Source organism: Maniola jurtina, chromosome 21 (genome assembly GCF_905333055.1).
Source record: "Maniola jurtina chromosome 21, ilManJurt1.1, whole genome shotgun sequence".
Taxonomy (NCBI): Eukaryota; Metazoa; Arthropoda; class Insecta; order Lepidoptera; family Nymphalidae; genus Maniola; species Maniola jurtina.
Genome location: NC_060049.1, coordinates 1,602,085 through 1,625,195, shown reverse-complemented (window position 1 = coordinate 1,625,195; position 23,111 = coordinate 1,602,085). Strand labels below are relative to the sequence as shown.

The window sequence follows — 23,111 nt, the reverse complement described above, 5'->3', positions numbered from 1 at the left end:
GTTTAATAGATGTTATAATCCGTGTTTCGGGAGCCCACGTACGGTCACTTGCTCAGTGTACGCAATTGCTCGAAAAAATTAAAGTTTCCACTGACGCAGCCGATAAAGCAACCCTGATGGCTGAGAAGGTTGCACATTTTGAAGTCTAAAGCCTTTTACCGTTTATGAAAGGAAGCAAGAGAAGATATGGTTGTCTACTGGTTTGAATGCCAGAGGAATCAGGTTGTTTGACTGCGTGTGTGTATGTGTGTGTAAGGGTGTGAGGGTGTGATTTTTAAAGGATCATCCCTTTAAATGTATTATTACGTGGTACAGAAACTCGTTGCATCCCAGGGGCTATAACGGATAGGCTACTTTTGTCCTGGGAAATAAAAAGTTTCCACGGGATTTTTAGAAACCTAAATCCACGCGGGCGAAGCTGCGGGCATCAGCTAGTTCTAAATAAATAGAATTCAATTTAATAATTCTGTATTTAAGGACTTGAGATGATGACAAAATAGAAATCTGTACGGGATCAATTTCGTAAGGAGTTGGGGCAAATTAACCGCTAAAAAAATTTTCAAAAGAAAAATAAAACCGACTTGAAAAACCAAAAATACTAAAAAGTAGAAAATAATTTTTGTTTAGCTACACATGTAATGTACCTAGGTATGAAGTCGAGCGAGCATATTATAAAACAAAATTAGAAATCCAAGAGTGAAGCTCGCCCGACTTCATACCTAGGTACATTACATGTGTAGCTAAACAAAAATTATTTTCTACTTTTTAGTATTTTTGGTTTATGAAGTCGGTTTTATTTTTCTTTTGAAATTTTTTTATTTCACAATTTTTAGTGGCCCCACTGTACTATAATATGCTATGCCTAGTTAAAACCCTACTGTTTACTAAGCTATTACAGTGATCGCGAGCAATTTGCTCTTATCCATTGAGGAGTTCTGTTCTCCATCTCCGAAGATATTCATCAGATCTTCACCAAATTTATATGGGACCACCTGCACAGTATACCCTTTCTTGGAAGTCGGTTAAAAATCATAATTAATACAGTCCATTAAAATCGAAATACTTTTGACCGCATCTTCCAAATGTGGTAGCATACTAAGCCCCCTTATATTTTTTTTTGTTTTGGAGCTACCAAGTTGTTTCATGTTTGTTTTTGTGGTTGTCCGTGGTCAGTCTTATTATTTGAAAAATAATCGTAAATTTTGTACAAAATGAGTGTTGATTTAGTCAGTGTTGTTCCTTGTGACAATTTAAAGTGTGTGCAAAGATTAATGGCCGAAAACAAGGTAAAGCTTTTAACTTTTGAAGAGAAAAAAAAGCTTATAACTTCACCAAAACCTACTCCTGACTTGTGTATTTCTCAAATTAGTAAAACTCATAAAAGCCAATTTAACAGGTCGGTCTATAAAACGCAATGGATAGTTGGGTGTTCTCATACGAATAAGTTATATTGTGGGTGTTGCATATTTTTTTCTAACGAAAAGAACGCTTGGAATACGTCTGGTTACAACGATTTAAATAATTTATCTACTGCTATAAAAAAAGGCATCAAAGTTCCCAAAAACATATGAGTTCTGTAATTTATTTTCATAATTTTGGTAAACAACGCATAGAAACTTCTTTGTCTCGGCAATTAGCAACTTTACACCATAGGGCCTCATTAAACCATCAGTCCAAATGCTTCATCACCTACAATTACGTAAGGTAGTGCCATATCGTGGTTTTCTGTTAAAGGGCATGGTTTTGGTATATCCAAAGACTTTTCAGTGAGTTTTTTTATAGGACAGATTCTCTAAAAATTCCCGAATCACTATCCTTTCCATAAGCACCAATGTCTACCAACACAACCAACTACAATGTAATGCTAGTAGGACCAGAGATGAATAATTTTTATAATTAAAGTACAAGGAACCTGAGTGCTCTGGTTTCTTTATTCTGATATGTTTACCATCGATTGCGCCGATGCAATGAGGAAATTTGACGGTCTGCTCAAACCCTTTGGATATTTCAATCCATTTTTTAAAATCAGGTATTGGCATAACTATGTCTTTCAATTTCATCCAGATAACTTGACATACTTGACGAATTATACCAGATATAGTCGACTTCCCAATTTTATATGAATAGTGTAGCTCTGCCATTGAACACCCGCTTGCAAGATATCTGGAATAATTTACTTCAATTTAATTTAATTGTATATCTTACATTTTAATTTCATTTTCACATGTAATTTGTTGCAGAAGAAGTGGAAAAGCTTAAAAGATAATTTTATAAGAGCGGCGAAAAAAGGAAAATCTGGGTCTGGAGCGTGTAAAAACAATTAAATATGTAGAGACATGGCCGGTAACCTATTGGAAGGTTTTACTGTAACTGAGAATTCATCATTACTGCGACGTAAGATCCACAGCAGGCACATCAGTAGAAAAATATATTTTGTTTATATTTTATATGAAAATAATAGGTCAGGCAGAGAAGCCATAAAACAATATTGTTGTAACTGCATTGTGGGTCGACGGACAGTAGGTTGCTGTGCCCATGTCATGACAATAATTTGGTTTATGAGCTGGGCAAGGTATCAAGAGTCAATAAATCCACCTGCCCAGTTCCTAGATAATATTCTATTAACATACGAATCAGAATAAATAAAATAAAATAAATGGATTTTTAATTTGAAACCCCTTCACATAAACCTCCATAAAAAAATTAGGAACACCTGGACACACAACTTTATTATTTTTCTAATTTCTACTTGTTAGTGCTATTATCTTACAATGTAATTATTATTCTCAGTGACTGTCCACTTCAAGCCAAAACCCCCATACAAAGTGGACAGTTGCCTTTGCCAGAATTTTAATCTGAATCTTGCCATCACTTTTGTAGGGGAAGGTTGCGATCATTGGAGAGTGAACTAGAGTGAGGGAACTCTCGGTTTGTTATTCTCGACGGTATGTCAAATATATGGCTGTGGTGACGTAAAATCAAAGAAAAATAAGACTAATTTAGCGCCCTGCGCCTACCAGTGAAGCCTCAACGTTTGGTTAGAAGTTCCCTTAATGTCGTGAACTGTATCATTGGATAGTAGTTACCTATTATTGCTTTAATAGAGAACGGCTAAAGGAAAAAAATTGTCCCAGTGGGTCCGGGGCTAAACCCAGAAAACAATATGTTTATTGTGGTCATTTTTACAACCTTTGACCGAAATCAGACCGCCAAGTCGTCTTACAGTTACTGAATAAAACGACTCTGAAGGCTGTTTGGAATCTTTTGTTATTCCAAAATCAAAGAAGTTTAAACCAGTGATGGCGTTGAAGATGCACAACCGATTGACTTACTTGTTGACTAAACATAGAATTGTCGTGATTCGATTTTAGCTCGCAATTTGTTAAAAAAAATTATGGATATTATCCGTACCTGTATCCGTCTTTATTTGTATCGGGTATGGTAGGGTTGGATACTTTGCAGACAAGGAGAACCAGGGCTACTCTGGTCCACTATTACCTTTTACTCCGGAACAAGGTTGACAACCCTGATACCCTGTGTAGATGTGCTTTGGAGGTGAGGGTGCCGGATAGGGCTGTTCGTTCGTGCAGACGCCTGCCCTTTTTCCATCTGGCAACAACGAGGACAATTTTTGCCCAAAATGCGCCAACCTTACGAGCACTTGCCTTACTCAACGATCTGATTGCTCAGCACCAAAAATTAGATATTTTTAGCATTAGTATCTCCGAATTTAACAAAATATGTATGTATTGTAACGTCTGACTCAGTATGCGTTTTGGTTTCACTGTAAGCATGCTGAGATATTATTATTAAATAAATAAATAAATAATCAGAGTTCTACAGGTCGGTGATACATATTAGATCTAGTTATAGAAGTTGAAGTCATAGTGCTAGTTGTAGCCAATATTGTACAATTCCTTTTATACTTGTTAGCATAACAAATTGAATCTCGATTTTCTAACGTAATTTTTTGATCGATTTTTCGATTAATCGATTTTGGATTAGACCGCAATGTCCCTTCTCTAGGTAGCGTCCTATTAAAACTTTTTTGTGGTCAGTGATATTGTTTCATTTTTATAAAAAATGCAAAATTCACCATTAAAGAAGTCGATTAACAAAACCACCAAATCCGTAAGTGCAACAGCAACTACGGCCATTGTAAAAGGTATTTAATTAAATAACTTATTAATTTTGCAATTAGGCATTGTAAGGTTTACATCTCCTGAGGATGCTTTCGTGTCAGGACAAAATGTAGTTACATCGAGTGATTTTGGGATCTGTGTGGTACTGCGTGGTTCCAAATAAATCTAATATGTCTGGTTTAGCCATTTAGCGGATTATAACAAACTAAGCTTTTGGTTCCTTTTACTTATAAGTAGTTAAACTCATTCATATCTATTTTAACTACTATGAAATACTACTGAAGTAGATAATACTTATATGAAATAAAATACTTGTACAAATTATTTAAATCAAGATGTAATTTTTTGTGTAACTTTCACTACTTACTCACAAAATAATAATAATATACTTAGGGCGCTTTTAGTGTCACGCGGATTTGCTCACGCACGCGGGATTGGACCGCATGCGTAGCATCCGCAAAGAACAATTTCATATAGGTATCTATTGTAAAGCGTGATAAACGCACGCGGGACGCGGGGCGCTGTGCGGGGCGTCACCCCGGTGCGGGGTATCCGCATGCGTAAGCGCTGCCTACAACTTCAGTGCCCATTTTAGAGTCGAGCGGGGCGCACGCGCCGTATTGTACTACCGAAATGAAAATCGATACAGAACGAGTAATCATTGAAGTTCATCTGCGGCCCGTTTTGTGGGATAAACGCAATGAATTATACAAAAACAGGGACGCGAGGGAGGCTGTATGGAGAGATATTTTGAAGGAATTGGCACCTAACTACGAAAATTTGAGCGAAGAGGAAAGAAAAGAGGCGGGTATGTGTTTGGTTCATTATTTTATTTATACAAGCATCATTACTTTATTAATATAAGCATAATTATTTAATTCACAAATAACATCAAAAACCTTCTAAAACCTTTTGAGTTTAGTTAATTAATTATATATCGGTGTTGCCAGGAGACTTTTCCTTCATTGATAAAGTAATCTGCAAATATATCTCTGATATTACTTGCCGACGTATTACTACTTTCAGTCTGCTGCCTGGGTAGTGGTCCCGTAAAACCATTTGTGACAAATGTATGGCTGACCTTGTAGCCATCCCGTTTCCTTATGAAATTGTGAAGTACACATGCCGTCTTGACTATTAATTGTGCTAGATCTAACTTGACATTCATGGATCTGTGAAATATTCTAAATTTATTTGACATAATTCCAAAAGTGCATTCTATGTACCTTCTAGCTCTGGACAGACGGTAATTAAATATTTTCTTTTTGTAAGGTAAATTATCACGAGCATAAGGCCGCATCACATGTGATGATAAACCAAATGCCTCGTCTCCCACTATCACGAACGGCAACTTTGCTCTTACACTAGATGGATAAGCTACTTCGGGGCAAATAATAGGCAACTCTTGCGGGTCAGGGATACCCAACGTGTTAATTTCCAGTTTCGTATACAATTGACTCCTTCTAAAGATGGTTGAATCGGCGTTGCTTCCACTGGTACCGACATTAATATATGTAAAATTATAATCAGCATCACACATTGCGAGGAGCACTACAGAATAATATTTCTTATAATTAAAATATAGTGATCCACTGTGCGGCGGCCGAATCACTCTTATATGTTTTCCATCAATTGCACCCAAGCAATTAGGAAAATTTGTATATGTGAGAAATCCCTCTGCGATTTCTTTCCATTTGATCCCATTAAGCTGTGGAATACATTCAGACTTTAGTTCAATCCATATTATGTAACAAACTTGTCTTACTATTTCGCTAATTGTTGCAATTCCAATCACATAGGAATAGTGTAGATCAGTGAATGTATTACCAGTTGCCAAATATCTGAAAACAAAAACAATATATTAATAATATGATAACATAATATATTAATAATGCTGACATCAGACATAAGACAGCATGCACCGCTCGAATTTTACTTCAGAAGAAAAATAAATACCCTTAAGGTGAAAGGGCACGGAAGTAGCTAGCGCTAGAAGTTTTTAATTCGTTTTAACTACAGTACTATAGCTACGTTAGATTTCTATGATTTGCCGAAAATTTTATCATAGGGGGGTATTTATGCAGTTATGATTTCATATGAAAAGTTCGAAGTATAGTTATGTATCTCATATCTGCTAAAAGTGGCCACTTTTAGCAGATTTGAGACACATAACTATGCTGTAAATATTTTATAAGAAATCTTCTCTGTATAAATTAACCCCTATGGTAAAATTTCCGGCAAATGAAAGGAATCTAATAAATATATATAATATAATATAATGAAATATCGTTTATTTCAGGCAATATTTACATTACAAGATGTCCTCCTTCATGAAGGTTGACAGATGCAAATAAAGCAAATTTTTGTTAAAACAAATTAAAAACTTACAGCGCTAGTGACTTCCGGAAGTTTTCACCTTAATTTTGATGATGGCAAATTTTACTGTAACAAATAAACAAATTGCCCGATTCAATCCGGTGTTTTTCCAAAAATCCTTAAATGAAGTTCTAATTATTTTTGTAAAAAATGAATTATTTCGTCGATGTCTGCGCCGCGCCGCCCCGGCCGCGCCGTCTGCGTCTAGTATAAGATTCACTTTGCGCTATCGTTCGCGGCGAAATTGACCGGCCTGCGCCGGCCCGCCGTTTGCGTTGCGCCTAAGGGTACTTTTCCTTCAACTGCGGCCTTATTTTTCCACTCTGTATAGGTATATATATATTGCTTGATTTATCTAATGCTTCATGAGACAGTGTAAAGTTGACAACATGTGTGAATTAACAGAGCTCTCTCCGTCACTTACTCCATACAATCGTAGTTCCCATTTCATTTGAATATTAAGCAACCAAAGTCCATGAAATTTTGCAGACATAGTCTAGAAACTAATATCTGTGTCTGTGGTGTTTTAGATTTTTCTAAAAATATGTAATTTTAAAATTACAGGGGCTCAAAGATTTGTATTTTTCTTTAAAAAAAGGCCCAACTTTGTGCTCGTTTTTCTAGACAACGAAGCAATTTAATGAAATTTGGAAAAACCACAGACCTAGAAAATTTAATGAATATTATGTAGTAAAAAAATTATCGTTATATATTTTATATTGTTATAATTATGTGGGAACTACGAAAACCAGAAATTACACCCAGAAATCTTGAAAATTTCGTGCTGTCTCGATTTGTGCAAGCGGGGTGGTGAAGTGCGGGGGACGACACGTGAAACTGACAGAAACTGACAGTCTAAACACACGGGCCACATTTAGACTGCACCCAACTCCAAACTTGTCGATAGGTCTAACTAAATACACTGGTACATTTCAACTTGCGTTAGACGTATGCGTTACCTACTCAGACGTTGCCTGTAGATAAAAATATGTCTCATGTTTGCTGGCAATAGCGCATGCATCAAACCCTGCAAGTGGCAACTCTCTTGCAACCTATTCCTCACGCAATACCCACAGCTTTAATATTATAATTTTTGACAATGTATACTATATGTAATGCCATATCACAGGTCACTCTCTGATTTATTGCTAACAATTTACTTCCAAATGCAAAGAAATCTAAGTGTGTTGAATTCACACTGCCCAATACCAGGACCTTAAATGACATAAATTCATTGATAAATAAATAATCATATGTTGAAAATAAAGGAGAACCCCGTGTTTCTCGGTATAATGTTAGATGCAAAGCTTCTATGGAACACCCACATATCAACACTTGATGGTAAACTCAGCTCTGCTGCTTACACTGTTAGAAAAATTCAACAGGTACTGACGTGGAAACTGCAAAAATTGTATATTTTGCCTATTTTCACTGTATTATGTCTTACGGACTCTTGCTATGAGATAAAGCGGTAGATATTGAGAAAAAAATGTATTACAGAAAAGGACAGGACGTGCAATTTATAATTTAAAACCGCGCGCTGCCATACAATAAAAATATAAGGAAATAAGTACCTTATCTATTATCTTATAGTAGCTTCTAAATATATTTACAATTAGCTAATGCCCGCAGCTTCACTCGCGTGGATTTAGGTTTTTAAAAATCCCGATCCTTTCATTTCCCAGAACAAAAGTTGCCTCTCCGTAATAGCCCGTCCCCGGGATGCAACTTGTTTCTGTATCACGTAAGAATATTTAAACGGATGATCCTTTTCAAATCCAGAGGGATCACCAGGATTTAGGAATGCAATTTCTTACAGCATCAGGGTTGAGGTCAACGACAAAGTGTTTACTTGGTATAGATAGCTTCAATATCAATTAATAATCGACACTTTTTAAATCCCATTAGCTTTAGTAGTCAGGTCCCCTGCAACATCAGGATTGAGGAGTTGGAATCCAAATTTTTTATTGAACAATGTCTCAAACTTTCTTTATCGATTAAAAAAACTACCCAAAATTACGCAGTTAGGTTACCTGCCAAACATGGTTTTGAGTCAACGGGAAGTACCCTAGAGGTTTTCTTGACACACACGACAGACAGAGAGATAGACAACAAAGTGATCCTATAAGAGTTCCGTTTTTTCATTTTGATGTACGAAACCCTAGAAAACGTAGGAACGGCATTCCGAACCAGTGGTAAATTTTTCTGACCATCCAAAAACACTTTGAAGTTTACCTAAAAGTTTACAGGAATAAAAATTTATCATTGTATTCCATTCCATTTCATTCTATTCCATTCTGTTCAAAGATAAATAGATAATAAAAATATTTGTCACCGAAACAATAATTTACGATACATCAACCAATATCAATTTTACTGATGACAATCTGACTATTACCAAAGTGAACGACTACTATAATATCTATTATATACGACTAACATAATATGTATTATAAATTGTGTGCCGTTTGCATTCTCACTAGGTTCTCATTAAGTTTGTTTTATTTGGTTAAACTTTCTGGCATTTATATTGTTATGACGTTTAATTGGCAAACAGTCTGTTTATTGGCTGAAACTCAAAAATTCAGCCAATCACAACAAAGAAAATATTGTAATAATGATTGATGCAGCTTTCTGTAATTGAAAACAAAATATTTGACATTAACTTGAATGTGACAGTGTTTTCCGAATAGGGTTGCCAGAGGCCCCGTATTTTACTGTTTACCCCGTATTTCAGGATACAGAAACCTGTAATTATGAAAATAAAATACGGGGCAAATAAAACTAAATATTTTTAGGGTTCCGTAACTCAAAAGCAAAACAGAACTCTTATAGGATCACTTCGTTGTCTGTCAGTCTGTCAGTCTTTCCGTCTGTCCGTCTGTCCATCTGTCCTTCTATCCGTCTGTCATGTGTTCATGAACAAATATTAGTATTTTCAATTTTCAAAGTAAGATAACTACATATATCAAGTGGGTTATCATATGAAAGGGCTTTACCTGTTCATTCTAAAACAGATTTTTATTTATTTTTATGCATATTTTTTTAATGCATAACAGTTTTTGATTTCTCGAGTAAAATGTCGGAAAAAATACCCGAATACGGAATCCTCGGTGCGTGGGTCTGACTCGCGCATGGCCGGTTTTTTACAAATTCAGCAGAAGCTGGCTGGCGAAATCAAACACTGACGTTATGTCCAGTAGAAAGAATATTTTCCTTTTGCGGCAATGCGTAGCCGAAACCCACTCGATATTGATCATGGTCGTAGCCAAGGCGGCGGGTCTTAGTTTGAGGATGTAAGCCTTTTTTTATACAAGTTAGCCCGTGACTTTAATCTTTTCTAGTGGTAAGTGATGATGCAGTCTAATTTCTTGGCCGTTAGGGCCATACTAACCATATAACTAGCCATGACCGAAGCCTCCCACCAGACCAGAAATTTAGAAATGGCGACTGCGCCTGGGAAGCCGTCAAAAACCTAAGCCTAAAATAATACTTACACTATTTCTTGCATTTGCTTACCAATTTTTTTTTTGGAAATATATCAAACATTTCGCGCTCACTTCACTCGCGCTTTGAATTTCTATTACTTGGTGTAATCCCCGCAATTTCGTTTGCATGAATTTAGATTTTTAAAAATTCCGTGGGGGATTTTCCGGGCTAAAAAGCCACCTAAAAAAAATGTCTGGGATGCAAGTTACCTCTGAATAGTAAGTACCAAAATTTTGGTAAAGAAGATGGGCCGTGAAAGGGTAACAAATAGATAGGCAAATAGATATACTGTCGTATTCGTAATATTAGTATGGATAGGAAGCTTTAAAAATAAAATCTTGCTATGGCTACACTCGTTTCCCTTTCACTTTAATTTTTTCTGTATTGAACCAAAAACACTTACGCTCACTGCGCTCGCGCTTTTTTATTGTTGTATTTTATCTCACTGTCAAATTGAAAGGCGAAATTCCACTAACCAGGTAATTAGCCCATAAAGTTGAGCGAATGTTTTTTTCCTCATGACAGGATTCAGTTCCGGCCCTAATAAAACCTCTCCCGCAATCGATTCCTGGCTACGGCCATAGTATTGATACTGTGAAGGTGGAATTACAAATTAAATGTAATTTTAAGTTGAAATGAAAGATTGTATGCATGAAATGTATAACATTTTGCTTTATAACACTAAGAGTTTTTAAAAGCTATTTAAATAAATAAATCTTTTATTTAAAACCACATTGCAAACACAGTTCACCAATCAAGACACGGCAACATACAGAGAAAAAATACAAAACTTACAAATAAACTGAAATATCTAAATAGGCTTTCCATGCATTTCAAAGAGAACCACCACCTATTTCTTCAAATACTTCAAATTTTCAAATTTCTTCAAATCTAAACCCCGTATTTTTGATGGTGGTAGCCTGTAAGTCAAAAAGAGCCAGGTGGCAACCCTACTTCGACCTAGACAGAATGAAAAATTGTTTTCATTACTCGGTATGCCTACTGCCATAGTGTGACAGAAAGTGTGACGGTAGTTGTGACCTCTGATTGGCCGACTCTCTTTCACTATTTGCTAAAATTGATGATTGCAACAACAATTTTTTCTTTTTGTAATCGAAAACAGAACACGGACGTCAAACAGGTTGACTAATTGCAATCATTTCTGACCGGCTAACATTGTTCCGCTAGTGGCTCAAACTCACTGTCGCAGCAAGAGCATGGTAAATTCAGCCAATCACAGCAATTTGAAATTTGGTTATCACAAATGTACCGATCTAGGAACCGAGAATGCACGAACCAGGGCAGATAGAGATAAGAACAATAATATCATACGTAGGAAATCGACGGGGGATCGTTGACAACGATAGCCTTAAGGAGGGCCTTTAATCGAATGCAGTTAAATTTCCAACTAATATCAGATTTGTACACACGGCCACAGATCAAGCTTCCCAAAACCAGTATAAACAGGACTCATGCGTTGTTTATTATCGTAGACGACTCGGCGCCCGGCGAGGCCCTAGCAAGTTCCGTTTATTGGTACTGGTTTTGGGTAACTTGATCTGAAACTGTGTGTACTTTTGCCACTTACTTATTATATTTTGTCATTTCAGACAAGAAAATACAACAACGCTGGCGAACAGCAAGGGACACTTACCAGAAAGACAAGATATCTGAAAAAAATCAGCCATCCGGCTCTGGGAGTAAGAAGAAGAAGAAGAAATATTCTTACTATGACATTTTGACTTTCTTAGACAGTACAACGGAAACTGCTGGAGAAGAGTCACTCTGTGAAGAAATGTCTGAACAAAGTAATTTAGAAACACCTAATGAGTCCACGCAACCAGATACTTCACGTCAAGAAAGTTCTCACCCAACATCAAAACAAAAACAAGTAAAATCTAAAAAGCAAGCACCATCTGAATTTGAGGCACAGTTATTAGAATGCTTAAAGTCTAATCAACTGGAGCTAGAAAGTGAGGATTTGGCTTTCTTTCAGTCTCTGCAGCCTTCATTAAAAAGATTCACTAGATATCAAAAACTAATGTTCAGAACAAAAGTGTTAAATATAGTTATGGAAATGGAAAGTCAAACACAACCTGCATACTACAGTCCCATACCTACAACAAGTTCTAGTGCTTTTACTGAGCTTGACAGTTTGTCACCGATAAATCAAGATTACCAAACCAATAGTATAATCCAGGATACTTCGAGTCTTAACGACAATGCTATTAGTTCTGCTGCAGTGAATGACAATGAAACTCTTATTTCGACTGAAAGCGGCCTGTTTAATATCACGTCTTATGACGTAATTTATACCCCAGCAACAACATCATCTACAGGCGAAAGTAATGTCAACGCTCAGGATACAAATTTACAAAGAAATGAATGATGTAAAATTTGATTTTTTAATTTATGAATAAAACTCTTTTTATTAAAATGAGTACGATTAACTTTTTTTCTCCAGTTTCTCTCTAATTGTTTGTTTAGTCATATGAGTGCGGTTGTACACACGGCACAGATCAAGTTACTCAAATCCAGTATAAGCGGGACTCCGACGGGTTACCTAAGTATGATAATACGCAAGGCGCGAGTTCCATTTATGCTGGTTTTGGGTAACTTGATCTGTGGCCATGTGTACTTTATCAGATAAAAAAAAGGATTGTGTATGTAGGTTGAACGTACCAATCCCAAACCAATTAAGGACTTTTTTTGACTTTAAATTACTGTCATGTGCAAACCTATAACTTTTATCTATATTATAATAAGTAGCGTGTGATGAAAGGTAGGAATGATTCCACTTTAATGGCGACATTTTATGAGTGAAATAATCTTATTTAATGAAATTTCAACATGAAATTGAATGAAATTATGAACAATGAAATTTCAGAGTACATGACAAAATTTTTTTTTTGCACATGTAAATTTACACATGACAGTAATTTGAAGTCAAAAAACGTTTATCCTACCTGTTCAAATCCCTTTCCACTAAATCATAGCAGGAAATTAAATATTTAAAATTTAAAACTTACCTTAATGTAATAGCGAGCCTCTCAATCGGTTGTATTGTAATCCTTCGTAAACTGCTTTTTTGTAGCTTATTCTCAATTTTACACAACAGTTCATCAAAAGAACGAATGGACATTCGAAAGTAATTTTTATATTTACGTTCATTATTTTGTAGTTTTCCAAAGCGTGTAACAAACGCCCCAGCAAGAAGCCTATTTTCAAGAAAGGGATCAACATGTACTCTTGTCTTCTTGTTTCGTCGTTTGTAAAGTATGTAAGCGACACATATTCTTCTGACATTGATCATTTTTGAACACGTCTATACCGTTACGCAGCCCGTAGAAAACTGAAACTCATGCTGCGTATGATCCGCAGCGTGAAATTTTACGCATGCGGTCCAATCCCGCGTGCGTGAGCAAATCCGCGTGACACTAAAAGCGCCCTTAGAGCCATGAAATCTTAATGGTTAAGAGTTGAGATGTTAGCATCTATTTGAAAGGTCGAAAGTTCAATCCCAGTTATGCACCTCTAACTTTATGGAGTTAGTTAAGTAGTCATTGGTGCATAACACAGGTACATAATCATCTTCTGAATTGGAAAAATGGAGGATTCTATGTATTTGAATTATTGTGGTAATCAAAATTTAGAAGGGTAAGGTTCTCATTTCTTTTATAATCATTTATTAAGTAGTCATTGGTACAGAAAACAGGTACATAATTTAATCATTTTCTGTATTAAACAAGTTAAGAATTTTTCTATGCATTTGAATTATTTTCATAATCAAAATTTAGAAGGGGAAGGTTATGGTGCAGAAAGACTAACTTTTCTGCATTTTTAGGAACTACAGTAGGGCCTCGGTAATCCGGACTCTCGCGTGTTCGGTGATCGCTGTAATCCGGCCGGGCAATGGGATACGCGGGGGAGGCCCGGCGGCGTGTAGGTGCGGGGGCTGTCATGAGCCAATGCGCCGTCAGTCTTTTGTTTATCGCCTTTCGTGTAATACGTAGTGTCAATTAAGTGCGCTCGCTAACATCATGGCGCCGCCACGTAAACATTCGACATTAACAATAAAAGACAAATTACGGATTATAGAAATGTTAGATAAGGGTGACAGCTACCCTGTCATTGCTCGGAAGTTTGGTATAGGCAGGTCAACTGTAGGTGACATAAAGAAAAACAAAGACAAACTCTTGAAGTTTGTTAGCCTAACAGAACGTGGTCCCGGTGTACGAAAAACACTAAAGAAATCGGAAAATCCTGTTTTAGAAGATGCTTTGTTTACGTGGTTTTTGCAACAAAGGCGATTGCATGTTCCTGTAAGTGGTGATATGATTTGTGAGAAAGCTCGAATTTTTCATCGCCAGATTACAAACTCCAATATCGGATTTAATGCAAGCCGGGGATGGTTAGACAAATTTAAAAAACGCCACGGAATAAGACGTTTAAAAATGGCCGGTGAAAAACTGTCAAATGATGAAGCCGCTATCGGACCATTCCAACTAGAGTTACAGAAAGTTATTAGAGAGAAAAAATTAACAGCGGAACAGGTTTACAATGCTGACGAATCTGGTTTGTACTGGCGATTATTGCCAGATCATACATTAGCCTCTGGCAATGAGCAGTCGGCTTCCGGAAGGAAAATGATGAAGATGAGAGTGACATTCATGCCTTGTGCAAATGCGGCTGGAACTCATAAACTTCAATTGCTTGTTGTCGGCAAATCAAAAAACCCACGGGCATTTAAATCAACACGTCTTCCTGTTTGTTATCGTGCACAAAAAAATGCTTGGGTTACGAAAGACTTGTTTCTTGAGTGGTTTAAAACGGAATTCGTTCCCGCGGTCCGCCGCCATCTTTTGTCTGTTAATTTGCCTCCTCAGGCACTGTTATTGTTGGATAATTGTCCTGGGCATCCATCAGCAGATGAACTTGTCTCTGAAGACGGCCACATTTTTGCAATGTTCCTGCCACCTAACACCACGGCGTGTATACAACCAATGGATCAGAACGTTATACAAAATGTGAAGTTAAATTACCGCAAATCACTTTTGGTTAACTGTCTTGCATTATGTTCTGAAAACCTCATGGACTCATTAAAATCGATAACTTTAAAGGACACAGTTTTTCTTTTGGCTAATTGCTGGGCCAATGTTAAGACATCGCTAATTAACAAATCATGGAAGAATTTGCACCCTGAATTTCTCACTGATAATGACGAACCAGAAGATGATGTTCCTTTAGCCCAGCTTTTTAACAGGTTGAGGGGACCCAATGATCCTCAAATAAGTGAGGCAGAAGCTCAAGAATGGGCTGCTGGTGGTGCCGAAAGCGAGTTACAAAGATATGAAGTGTTAACTGATGAGGAGATTGTGCGAGCGGCTATGTGTGAGGACGATGAGGAAGATGAGGACAATAGCGTTGAAATTCTAAAAATCACAAAAGTTGGTAATTCAGAGGCAGTAGGAGCTTTAAACACAGCTTTAAAATGGGCTGAAGATAACGAATTTGATAGCCACGAAGTTATGTTTCTCCGTCGACTTAGAGACCGGGCTTTCGAAATGAAGTGCGAAAATTATAAACAGAAGAGTATTACAGACTTTTTCAAGAAGAATTAACTAATGTTTTATTTTAACTTGCTGATTTCCTTACATAGTTGTTTGTATGTAATTTTGAACATGTACATTTTGACTGTATGCTATAATTTAAAAATTGATTAAAGAAACTAAGGTTAAACATGTGTTTTATTAACATTTAATATGGCATACTATAATCCGGACGCCTCGATAATCCGGAAAGGGTCTTGTTTTTGCCTCTCCGGATTAACGAGGCCCTACTGTAGTTTACTTCTTTTTTTCTCGTAGACCATCCCAACTTCAGAGCGATGAGTACATTAGAACAAAACAAAGGAGCGCGAAACAATCACGTCTGTACAAGTTTTTGGCGCTAAAATCCGGCCGAATACTTTTGCCTAATATTCGGCTATTCGGTCAGGGGCCTCGCCGAATATACGGTATATACTATTCGTTGCAAGTCTAGTTTAAACGCTTTCGTGATGGAAACTTCGATTTGAAGAACGAACCACGTGGAAGACCGCCCACACAGGTGAATAACAATGATTTGAAAGAGATGGTGGAAGCCGATCCGAGCCAAACTACCCAGGAATTAGCGGCATGGTTTAACGTTACCTTACCAACAATATTGACTCATTTGCGTCAAATCAATAAAATAAAAAAATATGAAAAATGGGTGCCTCATGATTTGACTGATCTGCAGAAAGAAACGCGTGTTGAAACTTGCGTTGCCTTGTTGAATCGATACAGAAATGAAAGAATATTGGATCGAATTGCGACATGTGATGAAGAATGGATTCTTTACGATAATCGTAAGCGAATAAAAAATTTTCAAAAGAAAAATAAAACCGACTTCAAAAACCAAAAACACTAAAAAGTAGAAAATAATTTTTGTTTAGCTACACATGTAATGTACCGAGGTATGAAGTCGAGCGAGCATATTAAAACAAAATTAGAAATCCAAGAGTGAAGCTCGCCCGACTTCATACCTAGGTACATTACATGTGTAGCTAAACAAAAATTATTTTCTACTTTTTAGTGTTTTTGGTTTTTGAAGTCGGTTTTATATTTCTTTTGAAAATTTTTTATTTCACAATTTTTAGTGGCCCCACTGTACTATAATATGCTATGCCCAGTTAAAACCCTACTGTTTACTAAGCTATTACAGTGATCGCGAGCAATTTGCTCTTATCCAAATTCTAAAATTTAGCCTGAAAATCAGCGCTGCAGTAGTCAAATACTGCAGCATCTTACTGAGGCAGAGCCCTTTTAGCTCACAGACACAACATAGTATAATAGTATTTTCTAGTTTTAAGATTAATTAATATTCAAGTTTAATTGTATTTTTATTTTTATTCTTGTTTTTTTGTTTTTGCGTGTGACTCTGTAATACAGATACTGTGTACAGAGTCTGTATATGAGCTAAATAAACCTTTATTTATTACTAGCTGATGCCCGCAGCTTCGCCCGCGTGGATTGGTCAGATCCCCTGCAGCATCAGGATTGAGGAGTCGGACTCCAAATTTTTTATGAAACAATGTCGCAAAGTTCCTCTATCGATTAAAAAAGAAATGACGCAAATCGGTTCAGAAATCTCGGAGATTTCGGTGTACATAGGTAGAAAAACACAACTCCCTTTCTGAAAGTCGGTTAAAAAAGTAGCCTATGTTACTCCCTGGTCAATTCTCTACTTGTCTGTGAAAATCCCGTCAAAATCGGTTCAGCCGTTCCCAAGATTAGCCTTTTCAAACAGACAGACAGACAGACAGACAGACAAAAATTTTAAAAACGTGTGATTCAGTTATATGTAGTATCGTTCAAATCGTTCAAATGACCATATGACCTTAATATGCGGTAGTTATTTCGAAATTACAGACAGACACTCCAATTTTATTTATTAGTATAGATTTATTTATTTATCCATTGAGGTGTTCTGTTCTCCATCTCCGAAGATATTCATCAGATCTTCACCAAATTTATATGGGACCACTTGCACAGTACCCTTTCAAACAAAAAAAAAATTTTCCAAATCGGTCCAGGGGTCTTTGAGTAATCGGGGAACATACATAAAAAAAAAAAAAAAGAATTGAGAACCTCCTCCTTTTTTGGAAGTCGGTTAAAAATGCAATGGCTGAACAGAAAAGAGAAACCGTACAGCACGAGAAACCGATTTAACTCTACAGGAACTGCAATTAGAAACCATTCGTCACCCTCCGTATTCGCCAGACCTTGCTCCAACGGACTACCATTTTTTTCGTGATTTGGACAATTTTCTGCGTGATAAAAAGTTTTCTTCTCAGGAGGCAGTGCAAAATGCTTTCACACAGTTTGTCGAATCTAGATCACCAGAGTTCTATCGCAAAGGCATAAATGAGCTTCCTATTAGATGGCAGCAATGTATAGATAATAATGGTAATTATTTTGATTAAATAAATATCTTAAATTAAAAAAAAAAAAAACGAATTTCTATTTTTCAGTACAAATCGGCAATTTCATACTTTAACCCCTAATACTTACAAAAGTCATCCAACTACTTATTTCAGAAAAAAACCTACAGTCTACACAAGTATAGAAACTTGGTTAAACCATTTTTGTTAGTTGCCACTGATGGGCACATAATTGATGTGTTTGGGCCGTATCCTGCCACCCAATCGGACTCTGACATAATGAAATCCCTCTTCGAAAATGAAAATGGTGAACTTAAGAACTTAGACCAAATGACATTTTCATTTTGGATAGGGGATTCCGTGACTCCATACCGTTGCTGGAAAGTCAGGGCTATAAAGTTTTTAAGCCCGAAACTATTGAACCGGGTGAATCACAATTATCAACCATAAATGCCAACAAATCCAGGTATGTCACATTGTGTCGATGGGTGGTGGAGGTGATTAACGGAAGATTTAAAAATGAATACAAATTATTCCGAGCTGAATATTTTAATGTGGCCTCAACACATCTAATGAATGACTTTCGTATTTGTGCTGCATTAATCAATGCCTACCATGTAAAATTAAGAGACAGGCCGGATGCTGAACTTATTTTAAATAGAGCTTTGCAACGATTTAACATGCCAAACTGTTTGGCTGATTATGTAACAGAAAACCAATTAAACCGTCGCCGAGCCCAATTTACCCGCATTGATGCAGAACATGAAGAGTTAAATATCTTCCCTCAAATGACCATGGCTGAGCTGGAACTGTTTGCTCTAGGAATATATCAAATAAGACAAGCCAGGTCATATTTCGGGGAACACATAAGGAGGAATGGGTCATTTGAGGTGGAACTAGCCACTGATTTAGAAGTTACTAATGTACCAGGCATATCGTCATCCGAAACTGTGCTCTTGAGGGGGCGTATATTGGCTATTTGCATTTGAATGAGCCAATAAGAAGCCACCACTTTTTCGAATCAGCCAATAAAGAATAAACGAAAAAAAAACATGGCTGTTGTGTGTCATTTTCAACAATAATTTTCACCTTGACCTCCATTTTTTCTAAACGATTTTTGTGGTGCGAGAATTTGAAAGATTGAAACCTGGTGCTTCGCTACAGTTTTAACAAGATCCTTTTATATTTATTATTTCCTAATTCTTTTTAGTTTGTTTTGTGTAAGAGATGTACCTACAGTATGATTTACGCTTGGTATTCTGCTAAAATGTGATCTTAAGGCAATCTATTGCCTAATGATAGCGTAAACAGAATTTTTGTCCTCAAGTGCTAAAATTTATTCGCGATGAGGCAGTGTTGTTCCTGGGTGTAAAAACACCTCCAATTTACGCAAGGTATCGTTTACGAAGGTAACGTGGAAGGCATGGTTAATTCGATGTCCATTTTTTCACAAATATTCCCGTAAGTCATTAAAGAATGTAAAGATTTGCGAACTTCATTCAAGTTTGACGTGTGTATCTGTGTGTCTGTGTATCTGTCTGTGGCATCGTAGCGCCTAAACGAATGAACCGATTTTAATTTAGTTTTTTTTGTTTGAAAAGTGGCTTGATCGAGAGTGTTCTTAGCTATAATCCAAAAAAATTGGTTCAGCCGTTTAAAAGTTATCAGCTCTTTTCTAGTTTTCTTGTAGAAAAGAAGGTTAGATAACCGTTAGGTTCATAATATTATGTCAATAGATAAATGTCAAGCTGTCAAGATGGACGTTGCCTAAATACATAATTGTTTATTTGAAAATGATGTTTTGGAAAACTCAGATACTTTGGATCGTAGGCGCGGAATAGTCAAAGAAAATCGGTTCAGCCGTTTGAAAGTTATCAGCTCATTTCTAGTTACTGTAACCTTCACTGGTCGGGGGTGTTGAAAATGTTATTCTGTTAATTTACACTTGTTACCTCAACATGTTAAATCTCACAAACTAACGTCAGATGCAATACCTACATTGCATCTGCCAAAAAGCAAATCATCAAGCAAAATATAGCTACATCTTCTCGAAACAAGCAATTTTTGGAAGTATTTCCTCTTCAATCTGGCCAACCTCTCAGTGTAAGAATTGTTAATCAATCAGTCTCTCTGATAGTCCCTGATAGACTCAGTTAATGTTCAAACTGACTTTGACTACAATAAACAATCTGTTTTTCCACCTACGAATGATCAAGTCCCATGTGTTCAAAGTATAGATATTACTGAACGGGATTTTGAACCTAACAATCAGAGTATTGTTCAACCATCGATGTATACCAAGTAATGAGCAAGTCCGGTGTGTGGCTTCTCAAATAAATAAAGAAACTACTGAACCTGATTTTTATGTATAGTCTGATTCTATGACAGATTCTATAACTACAAATGTAGTACATTGTTGTAGTACAAGTACAGCAACTCAAAACCAATCTACAGAGCCAGAACTAACAGTTGGTCAACTGAGTCCTCTTCCATCTAACCCCATGCCTTCTGATGTTATATCTGCCACACAATGAACTCCAGAGTACGTGTAAAATCACATTCTAGACGTCATAAGTCCCATATAAAGTCAGATTTAATTCCTAGAGTTCTTTTAGGTCAAAATGGGACCCCTCGTAAGCAAAAGCTACGTAATGGGGAATGAAATGTTAAAAATGAAGTTGCGAAATTTGACTTTGAGATTTAATAAATTAAAATCAAAGACACTGTCATGGTCATATCAAAAAGTATCCTCTACTGAGTAATTTTGGAAAAATATTGGTCGACTCACAATTAAGATTATCTGGTGTAAAAGGAAAAGGTTCTAGATACACAGACGATGAAAAAATTTTTGCACTTTCTTTGTATAAATTGAGTCCAAGTAAATCTACTATAGGTTCTTTGTTAAATAACATCCCTTTGAGACCAGGTATTAATGAATTTATATTTCAGCATTTGGCAGATGCAGCTAAAAACAAAAATTCAATGGGATTGCAGTGTGTATTGCTGTTTGATGAAATGGCAATGAATAAAAATTTTTCAATTTTCATACTGGGGTTTTCGAGGGTTTTGAAGATCTAGGAGGTGGTGAACGCACTAATAATGTTGCTGACAAAGCTGGTTTTTATGTTGCGTGGTATATTTTCAAATTGGAAAATACCCATAGCGTTTAATTTTGTTCGTGATGGAATTAAAACATTTCATTTAAAAAAGATACTGAAAGAGCCGATTGCAGCAATATTTAAATCAGGATTTATTTTGAGATGTACTGTCTCAGATCAAGGCTCAGCGAATGTTGCAGCAATAAATTCATTAATAGCTGACACACGCGAAGATATTCTTCGTAGTGGTAATGATGACCCAAATATCTTTCATTATATGATAGACAAAAATAAATTATACCACATGTATGATGTTCCACACCTACTAAAATGTTTTCGCAATAATTTCCAGAAGAATGACTTGCTGATTGGAACCCAGCGTGCTCAATGGAACTACATCGAAATGGTGTATGCTTCAGATGGCGCACAGGGTCGTGCGAGAACTACCAAATTAACCGACAAGCATATTAAACCAAACTCTTATGACAAAATGAAGGAGAGAAAGGCAACCATGAAATCTGGACTTATAAATTCAATGAGTCAAGTTAAAGCTCTTTAACTCAAAGATCCATCTGTTTACTTATGTTAGTAATTAATAATAATTATTATTATTGACGTCATTTATCCATTAATATGACGAATCACTATTTCGATAAGACGATTGCAATTTGCAAGTGTTTGTAATGCAGACTCCTTTCTTAGATACATAAGTAACCAGATGGATCTTTGAGTTAAAGAGCTTTAACTTAACTCATTGAATTTATAAGTCCAAATTTATTTATTTTTATTTTGAAGCATATCGCCATGGAGACGGGGTAGGTGTGCACAAGAGTAGCCTGGGGGAAAATGGTGAATCACAAGCCTGTTCCAAATAGCCGCATCTATAGTTGGCAACACCGGCCGAGTTATGCACATATACCGCTATGTTTAGTTTTGTCACAATTTTACCCACCTATATTATTTTTATAGTTTTTTTTTTTAGTTATTTTATATTTATCTTATCTATGGCTGCTCCCCTGCCCGTTTGTTCAAATTTCGCGCCAAACGCGTCATCGCGAACGTCAGGCGATCCTAGCAATGATGATGACGACGCGAGACGGACCTGACATCACCCCGCGCGTGACGGCAAACCTATCGCCCACAACGCGGAGAATTTAATAAATGATGCAACTAGTCAACTATATGCCCCAAGACAAAAAGGCGAGCCCTAGCCGGCGAAGTACCGGCTAGAAGATCAACACCGGGGTAACGCGAATACCCCGCGCCTTATCCGGGTAAGGAGGCTACGCCTCGAGGCCCGTACCCCCGCTTGGTCTTCGGCCAACCGGAGAAGACCCTGACGTCTGAATGCGAGTATAGCTTTTACTTTACCAGCCAGCCCTTAGAATGGCAGCCATTATTGTATAAAATTACGACACGAATACCAATTTCGAGTAATTTGTTAGTACAAGTGCTAAGTATAACATCCTAAAACTGGTAAATGACGTCATTTTCGCTTACGGACACTAGTTGATGGTCGAATTGTAACTCACCAAAAATACTCAGTGAAAACATAGTGATAAACGATTTAATTATGACAGCGAGGCGTTATTGTGCATGGCAAATGATAACAGAGGCTGTAGAAGACTCGGAAACTGACCATCGCGAAGAAGAGCGACATGATTTAGCTTGCCTGCGTAGTTCATTATGCCACATGAGCCGCATATTTGAGAAGAAATTCATCCAATTATTTTGCCTCACGAAGAAAGCATTTGAATATCTGTGCTCAATATTGACGGAGAACAGCGACCTTAGAAGCTCACAAAGAGTATCGCTGGCGATTAAGGTAAGATACGAACGTACGAAATAGACTAAGTATACCTTCCTAATTATAGGTTATGCTACAGTACTTTATTCTAGGGTTGTAACGTACTGTTACAACCCTAGAATAAACCATATACTGCTGAATTGCTATTTCTGAATTGACATCAATAAAATTGTCAATCAGCAGGTATGTAAAACGGTACATTTCGGCCAACTATGTCCTTCGGACCCGATTTTTGC

At 36.8% G+C, this 23,111-nt stretch overlaps 3 protein-coding genes across 6 annotated transcripts in view; 2 read left to right on the top strand and 1 right to left on the bottom strand.

Moving 5' to 3' along the window:
• LOC123876354 overlaps nucleotides 1-22,015 on the top strand; it is a 219,001-nt gene extending 196,986 nt beyond the window's left edge. For 2 of the 3 annotated variants that reach the window (XM_045922582.1, XM_045922585.1), the window contains one exon: nucleotides 21,421-22,014. In XM_045922582.1, coding sequence (XP_045778538.1) covers nucleotides 21,421-21,627 — 207 coding nt within the window. In that variant the 3' untranslated portion in view covers nucleotides 21,628-22,014. Of the gene's footprint in view, nucleotides 1-21,420 lie in introns of all 3 variants that reach the window. The other variant, XM_045922583.1, reaches the window with a different exon arrangement.
• Nucleotides 4,952-13,477, bottom strand: LOC123876349 (protein ANTAGONIST OF LIKE HETEROCHROMATIN PROTEIN 1-like). 2 transcript variants are annotated; one of them, XR_006798328.1, is made up of 2 exons: nucleotides 6,531-6,914; nucleotides 4,952-5,983 (listed from the first exon to the last, which is right to left on the bottom strand). XR_006798328.1 is itself a non-coding variant. In XM_045922577.1 (2 exons), exons 1-2 carry the CDS (start codon nucleotides 13,318-13,320, stop codon nucleotides 5,065-5,067), a joined length of 1,203 nt encoding a protein of 400 aa, XP_045778533.1. In that variant the 5' UTR covers nucleotides 13,321-13,477; the 3' UTR covers nucleotides 4,952-5,064. The 2 variants fall into 2 exon arrangements, 1 of the variants encoding a protein (XP_045778533.1); XM_045922577.1 differs by lacking the exon at nucleotides 6,531-6,914 and adding an exon at nucleotides 13,037-13,477.
• LOC123876340 (jerky protein homolog-like) lies at nucleotides 13,873-15,746 on the top strand. Its single transcript, XM_045922568.1, has one exon. The coding sequence runs from the start codon at nucleotides 14,048-14,050 to the stop codon at nucleotides 15,626-15,628; it is 1,581 nt and encodes a 526-aa protein (XP_045778524.1). The 5' UTR covers nucleotides 13,873-14,047; the 3' UTR covers nucleotides 15,629-15,746.
• Nucleotides 22,016-23,111: the final 1,096 nt, after the last annotated feature.